At 33.3% G+C, this 23,373-nt stretch overlaps 3 protein-coding genes, 1 long non-coding RNA gene and 1 pseudogene across 7 annotated transcripts in view; 1 reads left to right on the forward strand and 4 right to left on the reverse strand.

The window, feature by feature from the left end:
• Window positions 1-5,356, reverse strand: part of LOC104769790 (UDP-glucose 6-dehydrogenase 3 pseudogene) — a 94,969-nt pseudogene extending 89,613 nt beyond the window's left edge. Inside the window, exons 1-2 of one of the 3 annotated variants that reach the window (XR_015592878.1) lie at window positions 5,138-5,356; window positions 3,063-4,603 (exon numbers count right to left, since the gene is read on the reverse strand). The product of XR_015592878.1 is annotated as a UDP-glucose 6-dehydrogenase 3 pseudogene, transcript variant X3 (transcript). Of the gene's footprint in view, window positions 1-2,909; window positions 4,604-4,927; window positions 5,112-5,137 lie in introns of those variants that run through there. The other 2 variants (XR_015592876.1, XR_015592877.1) reach the window with 2 other exon arrangements.
• On the reverse strand, window positions 825-2,644 carry LOC104772269 (uncharacterized). The gene has a single exon (XM_010496903.3). The coding sequence runs from the start codon at window positions 2,339-2,341 to the stop codon at window positions 1,166-1,168; it is 1,176 nt and encodes a 391-aa protein (XP_010495205.2). The 5' UTR covers window positions 2,342-2,644; the 3' UTR covers window positions 825-1,165.
• Window positions 5,357-6,638: 1,282 nt separating the features above from the next.
• Window positions 6,639-20,684, forward strand: LOC147918519 (uncharacterized). The gene is made up of 2 exons (XR_015592880.1): window positions 6,639-8,158; window positions 20,349-20,684. It is a non-coding gene; the product is annotated as an uncharacterized LOC147918519 (long non-coding RNA).
• LOC104769792 (ankyrin repeat-containing protein BDA1-like) lies at window positions 6,696-8,595 on the reverse strand. The gene is made up of 2 exons (XM_010494088.3): window positions 8,173-8,595; window positions 6,696-7,914 (listed from the first exon to the last, which is right to left on the reverse strand). The coding sequence occupies exons 1-2, from the start codon at window positions 8,486-8,488 to the stop codon at window positions 6,830-6,832; spliced, it is 1,401 nt and encodes a 466-aa protein (XP_010492390.2). The 5' UTR covers window positions 8,489-8,595; the 3' UTR covers window positions 6,696-6,829.
• Window positions 14,431-21,013, reverse strand: LOC104769793 (ankyrin repeat-containing protein BDA1). The gene is made up of 2 exons (XM_010494089.3): window positions 20,367-21,013; window positions 14,431-15,640 (listed from the first exon to the last, which is right to left on the reverse strand). Exons 1-2 carry the CDS (start codon window positions 20,680-20,682, stop codon window positions 14,574-14,576), a joined length of 1,383 nt encoding a protein of 460 aa, XP_010492391.2. The 5' UTR covers window positions 20,683-21,013; the 3' UTR covers window positions 14,431-14,573.
• Window positions 21,014-23,373: the final 2,360 nt, after the last annotated feature.

Here is a 23,373-nt window from a genome sequence, read left to right on the forward strand (position 1 = left end):
TGTGCTTTTTACAAGTATTATATTTAACATATGATTTTCTTGCATAATGTTTTATCAAAAAAAACTTTTAAAAGCAATCATATGAATTATATTTTATTTTAAAATTATAATATAAATAAAAGGAATTTCAACCCGTGTTCTAACACGGATATATATGAAAATAGAAGCTTGATTTTGTAACTAAAGTCTAAACTGGTTTCAAAACACGTTTAACATTTAGACGATTAAACTGAATATTTCTTTATTTATAATTGATTGATTTGGTCAAAATCAAAACGTTGTAATAATTTTGAAAGTTAGACAATCGCATCTAGACATATCAGAACACTTAAAAAAAAAAAAAAAAAACCTGATTAAAAACTTTTCTTAAAACTAATCATTAGACTAAAAGCGAAAAAAAAAAAGAAAAAAAACTCTAACATAGTAAATTGACGTCGTCCACAAAACAAATGACGTGAATTACAAGTGATTAGATTTTGTACGCAAGTTCAATTTTAATGTGCTGAAAGAGAAAATTAAGCTGTTGGATGATACTTTTTGGGTGTTGAAAATTTCATAATAGTCTTAGCTGGTAGGTCCGATTTCACCATAGGTAATCCAGGTATTTTTTTTCAAAATTAATGACAAAATACCGTACGAAATTCTACTTGTCGTTTTCGTTTAACATTTAGGAAAAAAATAAAGTAGTTGTTTTTCTTGTCAGGAAAAAGTAGTTTATTAAATTTCATTTATATGCTAAAAAGTTTTGTTGAAAAACCAAAGACCGACCGACACATTCGATTGTGACTTTTCCATATCAACAAAAAATTGACTCGAACCGGAAATCAAACCCCGAGTTAAGTGTCATATATACAAATCCCCAACGAAACCAAAATTATATGTATGACAGTTTCCTCGAAAAAGAAAAACAATTGAGGAAAGAAGCAGAGCAAAAAGTCTCAAAACTTAACTATCTAGTCTACAGTTTCAATTCAGAGAACTGAATATAATTGGAAAAATAAGAAAGTTCCAAAAACAAATAACATCGCAATCTGTTTTTCTTTTGTTCTGGCCAAGTAAATGGCTCTTTACAACAGCGCAAAACTAGACTCCAACACTAATATGAACCGCAAAATCTTCATCATCCTCTGTTGTTTTCGAGTGTTGTCTCTTGCCCTATGACCATCTAAAGCATGAACCGAGCTGAAGTTCCTTGAAAGGATGCTACTACATTTGCGTGTCTTCTTCTCTTTGTCACTGAGCATCTCACAGATTCATTCTCACGTTCTACTAATTCCTCCATCTTGTTCTTACTTTTGTTCATCCGATGATACGTCTGATGACCTCCTAGAGCTTGATAAGACGAGAATATTTTGTTGCACATCCTGCATTCATGCTCAACGTTCTTCCTATCAGATTCAGTTATCATCTCAGTATCTGAATCAGTACACTCCATAGCCCTTACTCCAAGCTCAGTTCTGTAAAACCTAGATTCAAAGTCACCGGCTTTGCACAGTTTCAGCTGATCCACTTCATGTTTATCTCCTAAGAAACTCGCTGGTCCTTTGAATATCACAGGGGAAGTAACCTCTTCTTCTAGCAGTCTTTGCTCATTACTCAAAAACACAGATTCAAATTCACCATCTTTTCTCCGTTTCTGCTGATTCAATCTGTTATCGTCTCTCAAGAAGCTACCTGGTTCTTTCGTTGTTCCATAACTACTAAACCCTTTTTCCATAAGTCTTTTCTCATTACTGAAATACCCAGATTCAAAGTCACCACCTTTCCGAGGTTTCTTGTTGCGCAAACAACCAAAACCAGAGCTACCTTTAGGAGTAACATCTACTGCTTCAGCAACAAGCTTACGTCCGTCTACAAACTTGGGACTACTCTTAGACAAAAGAATCAAACAATCCGCAACTTCTAACTCTTCCTCATTCGCATCAAAAGGAGAACGCGACTCAGTAAATGTAGTAAACGAACAAGAAAATGAAGTCTTCTTGTACCTAACAAGTCTCGATCTTTTCTTCTTCCTCACAAGACTGAAGCTACGACACATACTCATCATAGTTTCTTCATAAACCTTCTGGTACTTCGACGAATGCATCACAGCTCGATGATTCGAATAACATTTCTCATACCGAAACCCTTTTCCACATTCATCGCATCTAAACAGAGTCTTCTTCATCGGTTCCGGAGATTCCTGGGTCTTCTTCTTCGGATTCTCCCTTAGGCTGTAGTAACAAGAGAATTCTCTCTGTTGGTTCGTAGTTTCTTCTGTTTCTTCTCGTGAATGAGTGATCTTGAGATGTCGCAAAGCTCCATTGATGGGTTTTTCGAGATCTTGATGTTCTTCTTCCATGTTTTTAGGCGCGAAACACACAGGGTTTATGGATAAAGAAGAAGTATATGAAGTTAACGGTGAAGTTGATGATGAAGAGGCAGAGAAGTATGCAACAGACGCAAGCCAGACTCATTATCAAAAGAAACTATCAGATGAGGTGACGAAAAAAGAAGGAGTGTGCTCTGTTTCTCTCTACTTTCCCGAGAAAACTGAGAAAGAAAGGATCAGTTCTCTCGGAAAGAAGGTAGAGAGAGAAGAATGTATTGGCTTAAGGCTATCGAAGAATACGAAAGAACTCGAATCTTTTGTGTTTATGTGAGTTTGAGTATTCGGGAGAACGAGAGAAACAGAGAAATATGTATAAGCAGCACTGAGCGAAGTGAAGTATTGAAAGGGGTATTTTAGTAAATCACCACGAAAAGTTCAAAAGCGTAAGTCAACCTTTTGTTTCGTAAAGAGAATCCGACGTGGCAAGCGTGACCAATTGAAAAAGTGATTAACAGAACATTCAAATATGTATACTGTATCATGAGTCACTGTATGGGAAAGTTCGGTTCTAAAATACTAAACTGAAGTAGAAATCAACTAGAGAAAAACTTGTATATTATGAAAATAATACTCAAAAAGCTTACAATATTTTGATAACCCAAGGTACATAATTACCAACAAAAACCAAACCTAAAAATCTCTGTTGGAGTTCATAATACGAAGAACAAAAGCGACAATTATTGATCAAAACATAGTTAAAGATATATGGAAAAACTCATGAGAATTTCGAAAACAATGGAGAGAAAAATAAGCTAAGGAAAAGGCTTTGGTTTGTTTAGGCAAGAGCAGGCATGTCCTTGAGCCACTGGTCCAATGGCTTACCAATGGAGTAAACAATGAACCCAATCTTCCTGAGTTTCTCAGCGTCCACAACGTTCCTACCGTCGAAAACAAAAGCTGGTTTCTGCATATTCTCAAAGATCTTTTCAAAATCGAGTTTCTTGAATTCGTCCCACTCGGTTAAAATGCAGATACCGTGAGCGTCTTTGGCTGCCTCGTATGCGTCCCAAACAACCGAGACTTGTTTCACAGTGGTGGGACTCATGGGCTGGAGATGAAGAGGGTGGTCCCAGTCGAATTTGTTCATGGTTAAGTCTCTTTGGATCTGCTCTTCAGTGACTTGTGGGTCATAGATGCTGAGACGAGCTTTGTCACCTAAAAGACCTTTGCAGACATCAATGGCTGGAGTCTCTCTAGTGTCTCCTGTGTCTTTCTTGAAGGCGAAACCGAGAACCGCAATCTTTTTGTTGGAGACTGTGTTGAACATTGAAGAGACGATGCGGTTAACAAATCTGGTTTTCTGGTAGTCGTTGATCTTGATGACTTGTTTCCAGTACTCAGCGACTTCAGGTAAGCCATTGCATTCACAGATGTAGACTAAGTTAAGGATGTCCTTCTGGAAACAAGATCCACCGAATCCAACACTCGAGTTCAAGAACTTGGGACCGATCCGAGAGTCTTTACCCACAGCGTAAGAGACCTCAGTGACATTGGCGCCAGTTGCTTCACAGAGAGCAGACATAGCATTGACAGATGAGATCCTCTGTGCTAAGAAGGCGTTAGCTGCAAGCTTAGAAAGCTCAGCAGACCAGAGGTTGGTAGTGAGGATCCTCTCTTCAGGAACCCATTGAGCATAAACATCTTTCAAGGCTTTAACAGCTGCAAAGCCTTCAGGTGTTTCACGACCACCGATAAGAACACGGTCAGGCATGAAAAGGTCTTCAATAGCTGTACCTTCAGCAAGAAACTCAGGGTTGGAAAGAATCTGGAACTTGATTCCTTTGCTGTTGTGTGTAAGAATCTTCTCAATGGCTTCAGCAGTTTTGACAGGCACAGTTGATTTCTCGACAACAATCTTGTCAGAAACGGAAACATCAGCGATCATACGAGCAGCACTCTCCCAGTAAGTCAAATCAGCAGCTTTGCCAGCTCCAAGACCACGTGTCTTAGTTGGGGTGTTGACAGAGACAAAGACAATGTCAGCCTCTCTAACATGTTTCTCAACGTCGGTGCTGAAGAAGAGATTTTTCCCACGGCACTGCTTAACAACATCATCAAGACCTGGCTCGTAAATGGGGAGCTGATCACTGTTCCAAGCATTGATCCTTGGTACAGAGATATCAACAACGGCTACTTCAACAGATGGACACTTGAGAGCAATGACCGCCATGGTTGGACCACCAACATAACCAGCTCCAATACAACATATCTTCACCATTTTGCTTTGTTAACCTCCACAAAATAAAAAGGATCTAACAAATCAGATCCGGTTTAGAAAATAAAATTTGACAGTGTCGGTTTAGAAAAAAACACTCAGATCCGGTTTCGTAAGGGTTAGAAGATGCACACAGAATACGTTTTACGTAAACATGAACCAAAATACTTATGATCATGCTTAATAATGACTAATGAGCCGTTTAAAAGCCGCAAATTAACGAAAATTACACACGTAGAGCGAGAAATTCAAATCAAAATCACAGATCTGGTACATGCAATTGAACCGGCCGGTTCGAGGATTGGGAAATTTAAAAAACGTAAATGAGAAATGAAAATTACGTGAATTGTCTGCAGATCACCGACACAGATCGAACCTTAGCTCTTAACACAATCACACCAAATTATATGTTTGGATGGAAAAAAATAAGCATTCGAAACCAAAACAGATCCAAATCGAAACAGGAGAGAAAAGACGAGATCGGATCGCGAAAAAAACACAGAAAAATTGGATCGAGCAAAACACACAGATTAGGAGAGAATTGATGGTACCTGTAGGGGGGGGGGGGGGGGAGAGCTACGTAGGCTCCTCTGGTCTAAAGAGTGAACGAAGAAAATGGAGGTGAAATCGGTAAATCTGACGATGGAGAAGAAGGAAGAAGAGCGGGGGTGAGTATGGGAGTTTATATAGGTGATGACATTCCTATATTACCCTTGAAACCGTCAAAGATATATAAACGCGGTTTAAAAGTGTTTTTTTTTTGGTTACTTAATTAATTAAAATACACTTTCAGTTAAAAATTAAATGACAAAACAAAAAGGTTGAAAAAACAATGGGCCTCACAATGTTTGGCAGGTTTAAAAGTTTCTTTAAGACACGTTCTTTAAATATTTTGACATTTATCTCATAGATTGGATTTCGACCAACATAATTTTGACTGTATTGTATTTGCCAAAATAGTAATAATAAGTCATTTTAATTTGTTTTCTGGATAGTTTTTAACATTTGTTCAAATATATATATATCAAATATATATTATATATATATATATATATATTGGAAACGAAATAAATTCATTTATTGTCTTTCTCTTTTTGTTATTTATAACTTGAGTTGAAAAAGAATATGACTGTACTTTAATTACTAATCTCCACAGGACCACAACAAAAAAAAAAAGAAAAAAATTGCTGAATGTTCTTTTTAATTTGGTGTTTAATTTCAATAATGTACATGGTAATCTACTTATTATAAAACCAATATTGTATGAGTACTTAATTAGGTGATTGTGTGGTGAAGTCTGCAGGACAAACTTGAGACAAAAGACTAATTGCACTTTGCTTCAAAACTCAGTCACACCTTTTTGAAGTGTTTCTCAAGCTATATATTTGAATATAATTATACAAAAATTACTAGTAAAAAGAAGAGTGTTGTTGAACTTTCAATGTTATAACTATTGAAAACAAAATTATATATACATATGTAAATCCAACCAATGAGAATATAACATATACGTTGACCAGCAAAAAGGCTAGTTTGTATACAACTCGATTTGGTTTGCCATGTTATTAACTTAACTCATTAGTGACTATACAACGGTAAAACCCCAAATCATGGTTTGTACATTCAGGGGGTGTATTCAAACCATGATTTTGGAGAATTTGATGGAATTTAGTAAATTTAGAATTTTGATAGATTTTAGGGAAGTTCATATGATTTTCTGTAAAATTCTTTCAAATCCCACCTAAAACCATGAGATTTGGATTTCTGTATTTTTAACTAAACAAATCCTCTAGAATCCTCAAGAATCCTAAAAATTATTAAAATCCTAATCCACAAAACTGTTTTGAATAACAGTGGATTTTAAAGTAGATTTTTAAATCATCAGTTCAATAACAAGAGATTTTAATAGATTTTAAAGTAGATTTTTAAATCATCAGTTCAATAACACTGGATTTTAATAGACTTTTTAAAATCCATGATTGAATAACATAGAATTTGTAAATTTCACACAAATCAATTAAAATTAAAATGTCAATTTGAATACACCCCCTCACTAACTATGTTTCTAGTTGACATTCGAATTAGAATGCGTCATACGACACCTTTCACTTTTTAGCAACGTATACTCTTGTCAATTTCTGTAGTCTTTTTATGCAAATAATAAAACATCATACATGTCGCAATTTATACATTCTAGAATAAAAATACAAAAGCAACAATAAAATAATAAGAGGAAATCAAGATCACCTAATCACCAGCCTATTAGGCGCAACACCTTTAGCCTGATCCAACGTAGTGAAACCTTCCCAAACCAATCCGCTCTTGGGTCCACGCACCTTGGTTCTCTTAGACTGCACCCATTCCCAAAACCAAACCACCAATTCCCAAATGATCAGAAGCACGAACAGACCCACACCTGCGATCATGAGCGCTCTATCGTTCGGCGTGATCACAATCCCTGCTTCAGAGTAAGCGAAGAGCAGAGGAACGAACAGAGGGTAATACCAAAACGTACTCTCTTGACCTAAATTCAACAAGCGTATCATCATATAAATGGCAAAGGAGAAACCCAAACTGTTCCAACACCATAACCAGATAAAAGAGCCCTCGTTCATAATCACTGAGCCCGCTCTCGGACTGCTTGTGTTTGTACTGTTTTGACCGCCAACACTGAACCCGCTTGTACCACCGCCATCAGACACGCCTCCGGGAGGCTGGAGACCGGTCTGATAAGTAGCTGTGACTATGAGAGCTGCGACCACTAAAAGAGCGTTTCTTCTCTCTTCAGAGATCCAAGAATAAAACCGAATATTCTTTGTCCGTCTTGATTCTCTCCAAGAAAGCTTGGACGCGAGTAGGTCCGATGTTGTCTTAATCTTAACCAGAGAAACAGAACGTTTTCCACCATGTCTCTTAACCATTCTCTCTATCTCTCTGTTATCGTGTAATGCAGCGACGTCGAGAACAGTGAAACCGTTCTTGTTCTCAATGTTGACGTTAATTTTGGAACTCTCTAACATCAGTTTCATAGCTTGAACATTGTTTTCGTACGCCGCGAGATGTAAAGGTGTGTTACCGTCTTTGTCTCTTCGGTTTATGACTCTTGTCTCGATCCACTCTGCATCTTTATGACACAATCTTAGGATCCATCCCATGAGAACTTTAAGAACGATTAGTCCTTCTCTTTGGTCGTAGTTATTCACGGCGATGTGAAGAGCATTCTCTCCGTTCACGTTTGCGTCCACGATGCTTTTGGGGCAAACCAAGAAGAACTCTGATATCAGATCAATCTTCTTTTTGCTTACTGCAACTAGCAACGGCGTCATACCTTTTCTTGGACACGAAAAATGAAATCAACGACTCGGTTATCAATCCGGTTAAGCCGAGTTTAGGCTATCTAGTTCAACTGACCATACCAAATTAACCTAATTTTCAAACAAGTATTGGTCATACTTCAATATTATAGTCTCCAAGATTTGAACTTGCTAGATACATTTTTTTTTTGTTTGGTAAACAAAAGATTAGATACATATATTATAACACTAGTAATTCGGAATAACTCAACTAAATGAGTAAGGGTACGTACCATGTCTCCCTTTAACGCGAACAAGACTTGGATCAACCTTAACTAGTTCAAGAACTAACCAGGGGTGACCGTGATCGACGGCGAGGTGTAACGGCGTAAGTCCTTCAGCGTTAAGTTTCCGAGCAAAAGAAGGTTTCAAGTTCATAATTTCCATGGCAAACTCTGTTTTTCCGGTTACGGCTGCCACGTGGAGAGGCGTATTAACGAATGGCACGTCGTTGATTTTATCAAGAACATATGGATCTTCATGAATTAGTTCGTATAGTAGATCGATGTTTCCCGATTTAGCAGCAGCTACTAATGACCTTTGATCCATTAATGCAGAGACCAAAACAACAATGACAAGATGCCAATTATTATTTGGTGATTAAATATGAGGGAGATGATAAAACTTTTAATTGGCTACGAACTGATAACTATTTTGTGAATCAAGAGAATTCCCAAAAAAAGAAAGAAAAAAACGTGGCAGTATGCGTTGACAAGTCAGCTTCACCGTCTCTTTGATCCAACGGTTAGTATTACACGAAACTAATATGCTGTGATCAGATGTGACGTGGTGTTAACCGTGGATTAAAACAGCATTCCATCATTAATTTGAAGATATAACGGACAACATTGGTTTGCTGCAATTGCAGCACATGCCATGGATGGTAACGGTATACGGATGAATACAATTGTCTTTCAAGGGAAGCAGGGAGATATAAGGGAAATGGTAGACAAAGCCTTCACACAATCTGTACATTGGTTTGCTGCACATGCCATGGATGGTAACTTCGGCCATCGGAGGACAGACAGACAACAGGCGATCGAAACTAAATGGAGGCCGCCTATGCTTTGAATCACGAAATGCAATATTGCAACATCCTGGCGCCATAGTTCTTTAGTTACTGGAGGAGCATGGATTACTCGTGATAATGAAGGTCAAGTGTTGTATCATGCGAGAGCTGCGTTAGAGAGATCCGACATTGAGATGTTGGCATGTCTTCGCTGTGTTCTGTGGGCTTTGGAGGCTCTGCAGATTCTGCGGTTTGTTCGGATAGAAGTGGTGATGGACTATGCTGCAGGGGTGGAAGCTATTAATAATCCGGAGGAATGGCCACGCTACGAATCGTTGCTACAAGATATACGGATGATTCTGGCTAGCTTTGATTACTGGGAATGCCACCATGTGATTGGATCGGCGAATAGGGTGGCTCTGGCTATAGCAAATAGTGTGACACGAGAGGGGAGGCTCCAATCATACCTAGCATTGGGAGGCCCTTCATGGCTGCAGGACCAAGTAAGAAAAGACAGTGATGGAAGGTTTGGGTGATGGGGTTGTTTGTTGTTTTGTTTTTTTCTACCTGTTTCACTTGGAGGGTCTATTGACCTCAGTATCAACTGTGGGTTACTAGTTTATGCCTCTTTACTTGTACTTTTCTTTTCAAACATTTGGTTCTATCTGATGACAAAAAAAAAAACGGACAACATTAGGAAAATAAATGATTTCTTACTAACCAAAGTTTATTTATTAAAAAGGCACCAAAAAGAGACTAGTCGACATTAGAGAGTGTTGATATATTCAAATTAAGAAATTAATGTAGTATTTACGGCTCGAATTACACAAAGACACAAATTTTATACAATAAATTATAAAGTTTTTTAATTATGCTAAATAGATTAAATTAAAATTGAAATAACAATGTAAAATTAAATAAAAGCTGTGAAAATTCAATAGATTAAAAAGTTAGATCTAGGAAATTTCTCAGGAAATTACAAAATATTAAATTAATAATTAAATTAGGATTCAAGCAATTAAAATTCAGATCTAGAAATCTAAACTCTTCTATAAAATAAATCAGTTCTCACAGCAAATATTATCTAAATTTAAAACCAGAAAATCCATTCTCTTTGTAAAATTCAAGGTTAAAAATCAGCTTTGAAAACATGTTTAGATTGTTCACAAAATTACTAAATCAAATCTTTCTGCAAGAAGTAATTTTGCTCATCAAAAGTTTTATCAGGGAAATCAATTATATTCTCATATCAATTATTTTCCTAGGTTATTAATTCTAGGTGATCAATTAAGAATTAATATGAAGAACAACATATGATGAAGATCTAGAAAGATAATGAATACTAAATAAACAGATTTAATAAATCATAAAATCCCTGAACCTAACAAGCAAACCACTCAGACATATTCAATGAAAAACAAAACATAATTCTGAATAATAAGCAATAGAGATTAAAGGAGTAAATAAGGAGTTCAAGAATCTTCTCTACAAAGCAGTTTATATATCTCTCTCCAAGCTCTCAAGGTTGTAGGAAAATAAAACTTGCTAGAAAACAACTCAAGGGTTTCTAAAACCTAAAAATACTATTTATATGTCCAAAAACACATCAGAGACTTGTGTTGCAATTATGGAAAACTTTGGGTAAATTTGTGAAACTTCCAAAACTGGTTTCTCTCGTAGACAAACAGGAGTGTCGACCGACACCAAGGGTGGTGTCGATCGACACCATCACTCTGAATCGAATCCAACTTCTCTTCCTTGATGAATTGCTCTAAAATCTTTCTAATTGCTCAATTTTGCTCATTTCATGCCAAAATCCTAGAAAGCCTGTAAAGACTCAAAAACATCCTACAAAACAAATCAAAAGACTCTAAAAGACTCCTTATATCATTGTTAAAAACCACAAAAACCATGATATATCAAGCGTCACATTTTGTATTGCTCATTTGATTTCCAGACTCAGTTCTCATTTTTTTCCGATGGAGTCATTGTTGACAAGGGCAGATCTACATTGTAGTAAGTTATGGCACATGCCCTATACTAACTTTTAAAAATTTGCAATTGATACTTTCATCATAGTGTATTTTAGTTCAGTTGGAAAAGTTTGCCCCATGAAATATCTCAGGAGGAGGGTTCGATGCCCCTTATTCCATTTTTTTCTAAACGTTTTGTTACCTCCCCACAACTTTTATGTTGATATATCATGGTTTTTGTGGTTTTTAACCATGATATAAGGAGTCTTTTAGTGTCTTTTCATTTGTTTCTAGATTGTTTTTGAGTCTTTACAGGTTTTTAGCATGAAAGGAGCGAAATGGAGCAATTTGGATGATTCTGGAGCATTTAACTGGAAGAATCAGTTTGGTATCGGATTAAAGGTGGCATCGATCGACACCAAGATTGGGAGCATCGATCGACACCCTCTTCAGACGATGAAGAATCACAAAATTGGAAGTTTTACAAATCTGCCCCAAAGTCTTCCATATTTGCATCATTAGTCCCTGGACGTGTTTAGGAGTATAAATAGGATTTTTATGGTCATTTTTTAGACCTAAGCTTTATTTTTCCCTGCAACTTTTGAGAGCAAAACCCTGAGAGATTTTTAGAGAGCTTTTGGAGAAAAGAATCAAGACTCCTTCAGAGAAGATTCAGAACTCCTTTTCTTCTCCCTTTAATCTTTTAATGCTATCTATTTTATTCATGATTTGTGTTCTTACAATTATGTCTGAGTAGATCTGCTTGTTAGGTTTATGGTTTCTCATTAGGGATTTCATGGATTATTAGATCTGTTAATTTATGATTCATTATCTTTCTTGTTCTTCATCATAGGTTGTTCTTAATGCTAGATCTTTGATTAGTCATCTGGATTTAGATCTTAGGATTATTAATTGATATGAGAATATAATTGATTTTCCTGATAAAACTTTTTGATGAGCAAAATTATTTCTTGCAAAGAGATTTGATTTAATAATTTTGTGAACAAACTAAACTTGTTTTTAAAGCTGATTTATTACCTAGAATTTTGCAAAGAGATTTGAATTTTCTGGTTTTAAGTTTAGACAATATTTGCAGTGAGAACTGATTTATTTTATAATTGTGTTTAGAGTTCAAGAACGGTGCTTAATTGTTGAATCCTGCTTCTTAATTAATTGATCTGATTTTCCATGATTTCCTGAGAATTTTCCTAGGCCTAACGTTTATTCCTATTGATTTTACAACTCTTTTATTTTCTGTTTTTGCATTCTATTTAAATAAAATATTTATGTTTAGCATAATTAAAAGATTATTAAATCTATTGTGTGAACTAGAGTCTATGTGGATTCGATCCCTAAGTACTACAACTGATCTCTTAATTTGAGAGAGTAGCTCTAGGGTAAATTTGAGCATATCATATGTCACTAAAGAATTTGTTAATTTATTAAATATGGCAATTGCCCCATATAAGTTTTCTCCCTAGATCCGCCACTACTTGTTGACAATAAAGAATGGGAAACCAGGTACTCCGGTGAAGGATCAGAGCAAGTTTCTTCAGTCCAAGGTTCAATATACTTCCAGATCGTTGGGGAACTCAGACCCTAACATTTCGAGTCTGGCTAAATCAAAATCTACGAAGAAACCATCGGCGTAGAAGAATCAGAGCCCAAACCCTAAGAACCACCCTAACCAGGTGGCGGTTTTCTCTCCCCGCAATCGGATCAGAGAGAGGAAGTTTGTTGCAGTGTCGAAGAAGAATTCGAGCAAAGGGAAACCGGATCCAGCGGTTGCATAGATTGATTGTAAATGCGGAGAGAGGAAGAAGGGTAAACATGAAGTGTGTTTGTGCAGCGTATGACTGTATGAGACGCTACGTGCTTCGCAAGAGGAGTGTTTTTTTTTTTAAATCGAGTTCAATCAGAGATGGATAAGAATCCGTGGAGCCGGAGACGATTGTGGTTTCTATAACTGATCAAAATGGAAGGTTTTCAAACATGGTCCCGAATAGAGATACCATATTTTTGTTACTATTCTTTATTTTTTAGATGTAGTTAAATTTACCGATAACAAAATCAAATTTGATATATTTTTTTGTCTAATCCGAATTAAAAACAAATCAAATACTAACATAGTATGAATTTGAATTATGAATGTTAGTAACATTCCTAATAAATACATTTACAAACATAATCCCGCATAGTTAACATATTGCAAACGTGAAAACAAACTTAGGTAGTGAATGGTAACTTGAAAAAAGCGGATTTCAGTTGGTTTTATAGAAAACCACATTGCTGTCTCCAATCACCAATAATTTTTTTTTTTTTGCGTTTATTCAAAAAAAAAAAAAACAGAATTTGTGGTATTGTCCAATGGATTATGTCTTGGACTGCTTTCTCAACCTACAACAGTTTTTACCCAGCGTTTTTTTTCAAAACCGCACAAAATAATTTTTTATTTTATTTTATCTTTTAGTATTAAAATAATACATATCTTAGTACTACACCCTGTTTTAAAACGCGGCCGCGGAGACCGCCTCAGCGCCGGTTAATCGCTCGGCGATGGTGTCCCGCCGGGATTTTACCCAAATCGGAGTTAAAATCGGGAAAACGGAAAAAGTCGAATGTTTTTGCTGAAAATAGGATAAGAGATGTTGGATCTAACATTTGGTTATCAAAAGCAGTTGAAATTTGAGATGAAATCTATGAAAAACAAGTTATTCAATGAACGGCGGCCATAAAAATTAGGGTTGCAGACTTACAGCTCGTGGGGAAGATGATGATATGGAAATGTCTATTTTGCGCTTCACTAATAAATTAAAGAAAAGCAAAAAAACAACCATACCAGACGGGATATTAACCATTTGTGCTGAACCATCTTTCGTTATAACGAACACAAGTTAAATATATAACCACAAAAGTATATAAAAATATATTTTATGTAACACAAGTTAAATACATTTGTGCTGAACCACTCATATGTAACCTTTTTTAAATATATATTATTAACATTTGATTTATAATGTATTTTAAAATTATTTAATTCAAAAATACATTTGGTAAAAGATTTAATGTATTAAAATACATTTGTTAAAAAATTTAATGGATCATACAAAATATACTTTTTAAATAAAATGTAATGAAAATTGTTTTTTATTAAAACAAAACAAAAAAATAATTTATACCAAACAAAGTTTAATTTAACAAATTTTTTGGTATTTAAAATTCAAAAATTAAAATTTTAATTCATTAATAAAAAATGAAAATATATAATTATACTAGTTATTAATAAAATAATATGAAATCTGCACTACCAATTATTTTTCACCAATCAAACATTATTTTGTACCACTTATTTTGGAAAAACCGCACTTTTCCCGCAAATACATTTGTCCTGTACGTACCGCAGTTGAACCGTATCGCAATAACAAATTTTTTGTCTCGCACTACAAAAACCGCAGTTACCATTCAGACCCTTAGTTTTGAAATCAACTCCACGTACGTGCGGGTCCAAATGATGTAATGTAGTATATTTATTATTTTAACGAGCCTTTCAGTTATTAGATAACAATAATAATATAGATCAATGTAAATTTTCCCCGACCAGAGTACTAGAATAAAACATTCAAAAAGCAACAGTAAAATAACAAAGAGGAAATTAAGTTACCCTCATCACATGCCTATTATAATTAGGCGCAATACCTTTAGCTTGATTCAACGTAGTAAAACCTTCCCAAATCAATCCACTGTTGGGTCCACGCACCTTGTTTCTTTTAGACTTCACCCATTCAGCAAACACATTAATCCCGAATCCCCAAATGAGCATTATCACGACCGGACCACATAATACGATATATCTCGCTCTGTTATTCGGTCCTATCACATTCACTGCGACAGCGTAAACAAAGACCAGAGGAATGAACAGAGGGTAATACCAAAAGATACTCTCTTGTCCCATACTCAACAAACGTAACATCATCTCAATGGCAAAGTAGAAACCCACACTGTTCCATAAAAATATCCAGATAAAGTAGAAATCATTCATAACCACTTCACCCCGACCGTTTGTACCACCACTTTGACCTCCACCATCAGATAAGCCTCCGGGAGGCTGGAGAATGGTCTGAAAAGTAGCTGTGAATATGAGAGTTACGACCACTAAAAGAGCGTTTTTTCGCTCTTCAGAGGTACAAGAATAAAACCGAATACTTTTTGTCCGACTCGATTCTGCAAAAGAAAGCTGCGACGCGAGTAGATCCGATGTTGTCTCAATCGCAACCAGACAAATAGAACGTGTTCCACCATGTTTCTTAATCACTCTCTCCATTTCTCCATTATTGTGTTGTGCAGCAATGTCGAGAACAGTTAAATTGTTCTTGTTCTCAATGTTGACGTTAACCATGGGACTCAATAACATCCATTCCAAAGCATGAAGATTGTTCCCGTAAGCCGCGAGATGTAAAGGCGTGTTACCGTCTTTGTCTCTTCGGTTTATGACTCTTTTCTCGATCCACTCGGCATCTTTTTGACATAATCGCAGGATCCATCCCATAATAACCCTAACAAAGATTAATCCTTCTTGTGGGTCGTAGTTGTTCATGGCGATGTGTAGAGCATTTTCTCCATTCACGTTTGCGTCCACAATGCCTTCGGGGCAAACCAAGAAGAACTCTGATACCAAATCAATCTTCTTTCTGTTTACCGCAACTAGCAATGGCGTCATACCTTTTTCGAAGAAAAAAAATTAAAATTAACGACTTGGTTATCAATCCGGTTAAATGGAGTTTAGGCTAGGGTTACCAATCTAGTTCAGCTGACGATACCGAATCAACCTAATGTATAACCGGGTCTAGACTGAATTCTAAACTACTACTAGATAATATAATTGTCACCATCTTATTACTATCATTTTATCAATATAACAATTTTAAAAAATAAAAAAGCATGTTCAAAAGGCGAAATATATATATTGAACAAATTCAAAATATGAAAACATTTAAAATATTGATACTATTTTCATGGTAATCAGTTCAAATCTATAATATTAAAAGGGAAGCATTTTTAATAAGTAGACATAGGCCCTGATTGGTAGGTTACTTTTAAGACTTTAAAATTTTTTAAAGTCATGACAGTCATTTTTTTACCAATCAGGCTTTTTTGGCTTTTAATTTTTTTAAAGTTTTAAAAGTCACTTTTCTTTTCTCTTCCTTGTTTTCCTTTCTTTTTTAAAGCGTCAAATTCATGCGTTAAAACAAAACAATTTTTAAAGCATTATTTTTTTTCACCCTTTTATATTTAAAAGCTCTTCAAAAGTATATATAAATATTTTATATACTTTATTTTTATAAATTAATTATTCTCATTTTTTTCTCTTTTTTTTAAGACCCATTTCAATAATAAATTTTATTTTTTCATCATCATCACTAATAATATTATAAAAGAGTTTATGAAATTCATCATTAATAAGAGAATAACATTCAAACAATGCATTGATTAGTGGTTAATAGATTTTTGACTAGTTTTTATAAAATAATGAATTATTCTAGATTTTTGTGACTAGATTTTTGACTAGTTTTTATATATTTTATTTTTATAAATTAATTATTCTCATTTTTTTCTCTTTTTTTAAGACCCATTTCAATAATAAATTTTATTTTTTCATCATCAGCACTAATAATACTATAAAAGAGTTTATGAAATTCATCATTAATAAGAGAATAACATTCAAACAATGCATTGACTAGTTTTTTTTTTTTTGCATTATTTAAAATTTAATAAGTTAATAAATTGATGTCTACAACTTCAATTATTTATTTCTTATTCTTATAGTTGTTTGTTTTTAATTAGTTTTCAAACAAAATTTCATATTTGATTGATTTATATTTTTTAAAATTTTAATTTAGCATTAATAAATTTATTTTGTCATTAAAATGTTATATAAATTAATTTTTGACATAATATATATTTATTATTAATATTTATAATAATAATAAAAATAACAGCTACAGCTTTAAAAGTTGTTGGTAAACAATCAGATTTTAACAGTTAAAGTTTCTACAGTCAAAGCATCTACAGCCAAATTCTCTACAGCTAAAATTTTAAAGTCAAAGTCTTTACAGCCAAAAGTAACAGCCGTTACCAACCAGGACCATAGAGTTGGAGATTATAACGTTTAATGCCATTAGATTAAGTCTTAAAAACCTTGGATCTCGGATTAATCCGGAATATTTGTATTCGGACCGAGTATAATATGATTAAACAGATCAGCTATAAATGTGAATTTTAACAGAGTTTTTTAAAAACAAAATTTAATCAATTTTGTTTTATATATAAGGAAATCGAAATTTAATTCTACATGCCATAAAAATAGAACCGATAATTAATCAATATATTTGAAAACTTTTTAAAGTTTTCTTCCATAATAATCATAGAATTAAAATAGCAATTATATATATATGGAAACATATTTGATTTGATTTTATATTGTGAGATATTTATGGAAACAACAAAATCAATTTAATACAATTAAATAAAAACAAATAATAATTTAGTTTAGATTTTGTAATATTTCCTTAACGAAATTAAAGTAATTAATAGCACAGATGGAAAGAATTCAAAGTCGAAGTTTTATATATGTAAACAAATTTAATTTGATTATATTTTTAAAGATATAGAAAAATGTATATAGAGTCTCACGTCGGCTAAATATATTAGAATATGGTTCAACATCACTATAAAAAGAACTTATATTTTTTTCAATTACAAAAGAGCAGGGGGCTTAATTTATCAAGCGTCTAAATTTCAAATTTAATTTAGCTTTTTATTTGAGTATATATAAAACTTTTTAAAATTTCAAAATATTAAAATATTTCTTTTACAAAGTCTCAAATATTATAGATATTGAAACTTTTGAAAGGTACACATATTATAATAATTTAAATTTTGTTGAATGTTTAAATTATTATAAATATTTAAACTACATCGAACTTTTAAAATATTATAATACTTAAACTCTATTAAAAGTAATATTAATATTTTAACTCTATAAAATTTTAAAAGATATAAAAAATTAGAGTTAAACCGGTAATATATTAAATTAAATATAGATTTGGTTTTATAAAGTTTTTAGTTCTAATCGTCCTAAAATACCAATGTATAATTGCGAGATTTTGGAAGTTGTTTAACATTGTTCCATAATAACAAACAGCTAAATTCAAAATTGTATATATTTGATTTGGTTTTATAGGTCTGGAAATAAAAATGGTTTTATTTATGTCTTATTTTAACTCCAGAACGAAAACAAAAGAAGACTGGAAAAAACAAAAGGAAAACCAAGAAATTCCAAAAAATGAAAACTAACCACCAAGTAAAAAAAAATTATACTCCTTAGAAATTTTCAAAAGTCAAAGAAATACTAATCTCTATAATCCATTGAAAATTAAAACTCAAGGAGCATACATGGATCAAACATATACTATGAAGTATGAACCGGCTAACTGACTAATAGAAGCATATATGGATTATTTATGCTTCATGGAGCATATATGGATCAAACATATACTATGAAGTATGAACCGGCTAACTGATTAAACAAAGTTAAATTTTTAAGAAGTGGTTCATTTATTTTTAAATGTAGCATAAATGGATCATTTATACTTCAAATAATTAATGGGAACTCCAGATTCATGTTGAAAAATATATATATTTTTTAATTAGACACACATAACAGAAAGAAAAAAAAAGAGATAAAAAACAAAACTACCCTTGATTTTAGAAATGTTAGATAGAGTCCCACATCAGATTATATGAAAAAAGAACTAGATATTTTATCCAATAAATAACAGTTTCATATTAGCATAAAAATTGGGTTCCAAAGATTTGTTGATCCGGTTTAACCGGCTCACCGGTTTAACCATGATTTTTCGATCTTAGCTGTTTTCCAGTTTTTGCTCTGTTTTATGTTGTATCATCAGACTATAACACCAACCAGGTCGCCGTCTGGTCCGAGTTTAAAAGCATTGCTCGAGAAAAATATATATAAGATAGGACGGGTTGGTAATACATTTGAAAATTTTCATTGCATATTTATGTCAAATATTTGGACAAAAAAATTGGTACGAAACGGAAACTGGTATTTTGAAAAATAGAAAAAGTTATCTAAAACTACTATGGTAAAATATGATAAAAGAACTTTGGGTGACGGGATGAAATCAAATAATTTGATTAGTTAACTCATCCACTTGCTAACCGAGGTTTGGACCTGCACATACTGATTTCAAAAATTATGTTTACTATCATGTTTATAATATATTACGTATGTATGGGGAGACGAATTTGACCGGCTTGAAATTTTATATCATAGTTTGGGAAGTTTTTATTTTCTTACAAGTTTTTCCTATTTGACACTTCACGGGTTTAATAAAATATTAACCTGTCAAAATCCGATTTACATTTTTGATTCAGTTCTATTGCCATATCGATCCAAATTTTTGGGTAACTAGAGAACGATTGGTTACTAGAGGACAACGAGTAATTCAAATTATAAAAAATTTGTTTAAAAAACATGACAAAAAATAAAGATAACTAGACAAGATTGTAAAATTAGATCAAAATCTTAATTTCAACTTTAAAAAATCAAATATTGCATCTCATGTTTCTCTTACTATTTTCTGTCTTGAAATAAACATATCATATTTTTTTAATATAAGTGTCATTATAAATAACAAAAATAAATCTGATAATTTTTGTTTCTAACTCAAATTAAAAACAAATCAAATAATGTTCTTAAAAAAAACGTTTACAAACACAACCCTGTACATACATAATATATTATAAACATGATAACAAATTTTGATTTTTGAAATCAACCCCACACGTACGTGCGCGTCTAGTTAATATTAATACAATATATAAAAGATATAGCAATATATATACTTATAAATATAACATGTTGTTCGATATTTTTATATTGTCTGATAAATGGTGTGTGTTAATAATTATTAAAATTAGTAATGTTTGTATCACTTATATATTAAAGTTTATGTTTATAATGATTAGGTGCTTTGTTACGTTAATATATAGATACACAAAATAATAGGTGTTTCATGACGTCATGAAAAAAGTATAGGTGTTTCATTTTTTTTTAAGATTTGTATCCCTTGTAATGTTGTAAAAAAAATTGCATACTTTAATTGTAATTTTGATTTAATTAATTAAGTGAAAATATGATGGTAAAATCTGTAAATGTTCTAATAAAATGTTGAACAATTATTTAAATGGGGAAGAGTATCCCACGGATAGGGTTACTTTTCTATGTACATAAATACTATATATCTCCGAGATTGAATTTACTAGATATATGTTATAACGCTAGTTTGGATTAACTAGTGCTAAAGATTTTGAAAAAGAGAAAAAATAACTAAGGGTTCAACAGATAAGTAAGAGTACGTACCATGTCTCCCTTTAACACGAACAAGGCTTGGATCAGCCTTAACTATTTCAAGTACTAACCAGAAATGACCGTTATCGACGGCTAGGTGTAATGGCGTAAGTCCGTCGGCGTTAAGTTTCCGAGCAAAAGACGGTTTCAAGTTGATAATTTCCATCGCAAACTCTGTTTTTCCGGCGACGGCTGCCACGTGGAGAGGAGTATTGACGAAGGGCACGTCGTCAATTTTATCGAGAACATATGGATCTTCATGGATCAGTTCGTATAGTAGCTCGATGTTTCCAGATTTAGCAGCAGCTTCTAATGACCTTTGATCCATTAGTAAAGAAAGAGACCAGAACAACAATGACAAAGATACCAATTATTTTTGGTGATTGTTTATGAAGGAGATGAATGAAGAAACTTAACTGGTTACAAATGATGACTAATTTGTGAATGAAAATATTCAAAACAAAATATACTATAATAATAATTGGTGAAACGTAGTTTGTGAATAATAACTAATTTGTGAATGAATAAAATAATTTAAACAAAACACAATATATAATGATGATTGATGAAATGTCATTGGCTATAGATGATAACTAGTTTGTGAATGAAAAAATTCAAAAATAGTTACAGTATATGATGATGATTGGTGAAACGTAATTGGTTAAGAAATGATAACTAGTTTGTGAATGAAAATATTCAAAAAAAAGTACAGTATATGATGTTGATCAATGAAACCTAATTGGCTAAGAAATGATAACTAATTTGTGAATGAAAAAAATTCAAAAAAATAAGTATAGTACATGATGATGCTTGGTGAAACATAGTACATGATGATGCTTGGTGAAACGTAATTGGCTAAGAAATGATATCTAGTTTGCGAATGAAACAAATTCAAAAGACATTTATATGATGATGATTGATAAAACGTAATGGGCTAAGAAAAAAAATTAAAAAAAAAAAATACATTGTATGATGATTATCGATGAAACGTCATTAACTACTATTCCATATGTTCGTAATAGATTGATGTTTTAGTATTTCTTTTTGTTCTTAAAAGATTGTTGTTATATATTAAAAAATTTAAATGATTTTTTTGTTTTATACTTTTTGACATGACATGCTATCTAACATTTAAAGTTTTATATTTTTTCTTTCTACCAAAAAATAACTATAAAATAATTTATGAATAAAACTTAAACTTTTTATTAATCTCTGTGAAAATATCAAAACATCAATTTAAAAAAAAACAGCGATGATAACTAGTCTGTTAATAATGTTTTATTATAAAAAATATAGTATATGATGATGATTGATGAAATCTAATTGGCTAGGAAAAAATAACTAGTTTGTGTACCTGACAGTGATCTTCCTCAGCCCCTTCTATGATAAGAAAAGTAACAGCTCAAGTGGTAGTTTACAACTTAGGGCGGTGATAACAGGATTTTCACCCAGGGTATCAATTCCCTATGCAGTTGTAGTACAAAGGGTTATCAATCTAAATGGTTGTTATGCTAGCAGATAAGATATGATCAGAACTATGCAAGTCAAGCCAAGCAATACTAGGGTTTTTTCTAATAACCTAAAATAAGCAAAAGTAAATAAAAGAACAAGAACCATACAACCTAAGTACTCGATGCAAGCATTCGGGTACATGATCAGGTGGGATGGTCGAATCAAGAAGACTAGGATGAACAGCTCGAAGGTATACACGAAGGTGGTGATCGAGTACTAGTTTGGGTAAGGGGTAGAGTTGTAGAGTAAAGCTTAAACAATCAAAATAAGAAAGTTCATAAGGATGGGGTAATCGACTCATAAGTGCTCATGACCAATTTGTGATGTCCTACATGCTTCAAGCAAATATTCCCTAAACAATGAATCCCTAAATCTTGCTAAAACACTCTTGTGATAGAAATAATCAACCTTAGTCACTCCTCTACCCAACTCTCGTTGGAGAAACATGACTAAGCAGATATTAAAATCTGATTTATTATTGTCAATAAACTCCTTACACATCTAAGCTCTTAGACTAAGTGAGTAAATCTCTAGCATTGATTGATTCAAGCATTTCAACAATATCTCTCGATGGCAAAACACCCTAGATCTAATCTCAACCTCTCGGTCTGAAAATAACATTAAGAACACCAATCTAGAAATGATTTTTTTATAAAATAAACAATCAAGCTAAGACATTCTAACCTAGCCTTGGGCGTTCGGTTTAAACGGTTTGTTCATGTCGGGTTATTCGGTTTTCCAAAAATTCAGGTTTTCTAAAATCCCACCGAATAGACCCGAAATAGAATTTGGTTCGGGTCGGTACGGAAGTCTGTTTGTTCGGGTCGGTTATAGGCTAAAATTTGTGTTCCAAAATAAACCGAATTTTTTCCTAGTTCGGTTAATTTAACCCGAATTAGACGAAAACAAAAAAAAAGTGGACTCAAATCTAATTGCAAACCCAATAACAATCCAATTTAACATATTTACAATTACAAAGCCCAAACCCATTAACAATTAGGGTTTTCAATATCCCCACAACGGTGGGAGGCTGGCTGCGGCGTCAACGGTATCTGACAAAGTCGACCTCCCCCCCATCTCCGATGGTTCCAAATGGTCTGATCTTCCCCATCTGATAACAAGAGTAGCTTACCAGTCGGATTAGGTCGTTAGACAAAGGAGTTTCTTCTTCTAGATACAATTGAGAGCAATAGACGAGTTGTGGAAGACGATTATGGACAAGAGACGTGATGATGATTAGTGATTATGTGATTGAGTTATCTCAGATTCAAAGAATTAGGCTTTCACAATTTTTGCAGAGAGAGCTAAAGAGAGGCAGCCTCACGAAGAAGCTAGAAAATGAAAGGGGATTAGGGTTAATGAAATTTTATCTCTCTATATACTTCGGTTTACGTGAACCTGATCGGTTATGCCTTGCCGAACTGAACCAAATTCTAAAATTAATTTGGCCGATCGGTTTGCTCTCTCTCACACATTCGGTGCCGATAACCGAATGTTTCGGTTTCCT

This window comes from Camelina sativa, chromosome 20 (assembly GCF_030686135.1).
Source record: "Camelina sativa cultivar CO46 ecotype springtype chromosome 20, ASM3068613v1".
Lineage (NCBI taxonomy): Eukaryota > Viridiplantae > Streptophyta > Magnoliopsida > Brassicales > Brassicaceae > Camelina > Camelina sativa.

Excerpts from the sequence above, each read along its gene's own strand:
- LOC104769792 (XM_010494088.3), bottom strand. The coding sequence starts at position 8,488 with ATGGATCAAAGGTCATTAGTAGCTGCTGCTAAATCGGGAAACATCGAT. Across the intron at positions 7,915-8,172 it reads TCGCGTTAAAGGGAGACATG|GTATGACGCCGTTGCTAGTT; the intron begins GTACGTACCCTT and ends GTCCAAGAAAAG.
- LOC104772269 (XM_010496903.3), bottom strand. The coding sequence starts at position 2,341 with ATGGAAGAAGAACATCAAGATCTCGAAAAACCCATCAATGGAGCTTTG.
- LOC104769793 (XM_010494089.3), bottom strand. The coding sequence starts at position 20,682 with ATGGATCAAAGGTCATTAGAAGCTGCTGCTAAATCTGGAAACATCGAG. Across the intron at positions 15,641-20,366 it reads TCGTGTTAAAGGGAGACATG|GTATGACGCCATTGCTAGTT; the intron begins GTACGTACTCTT and ends TCTTCGAAAAAG.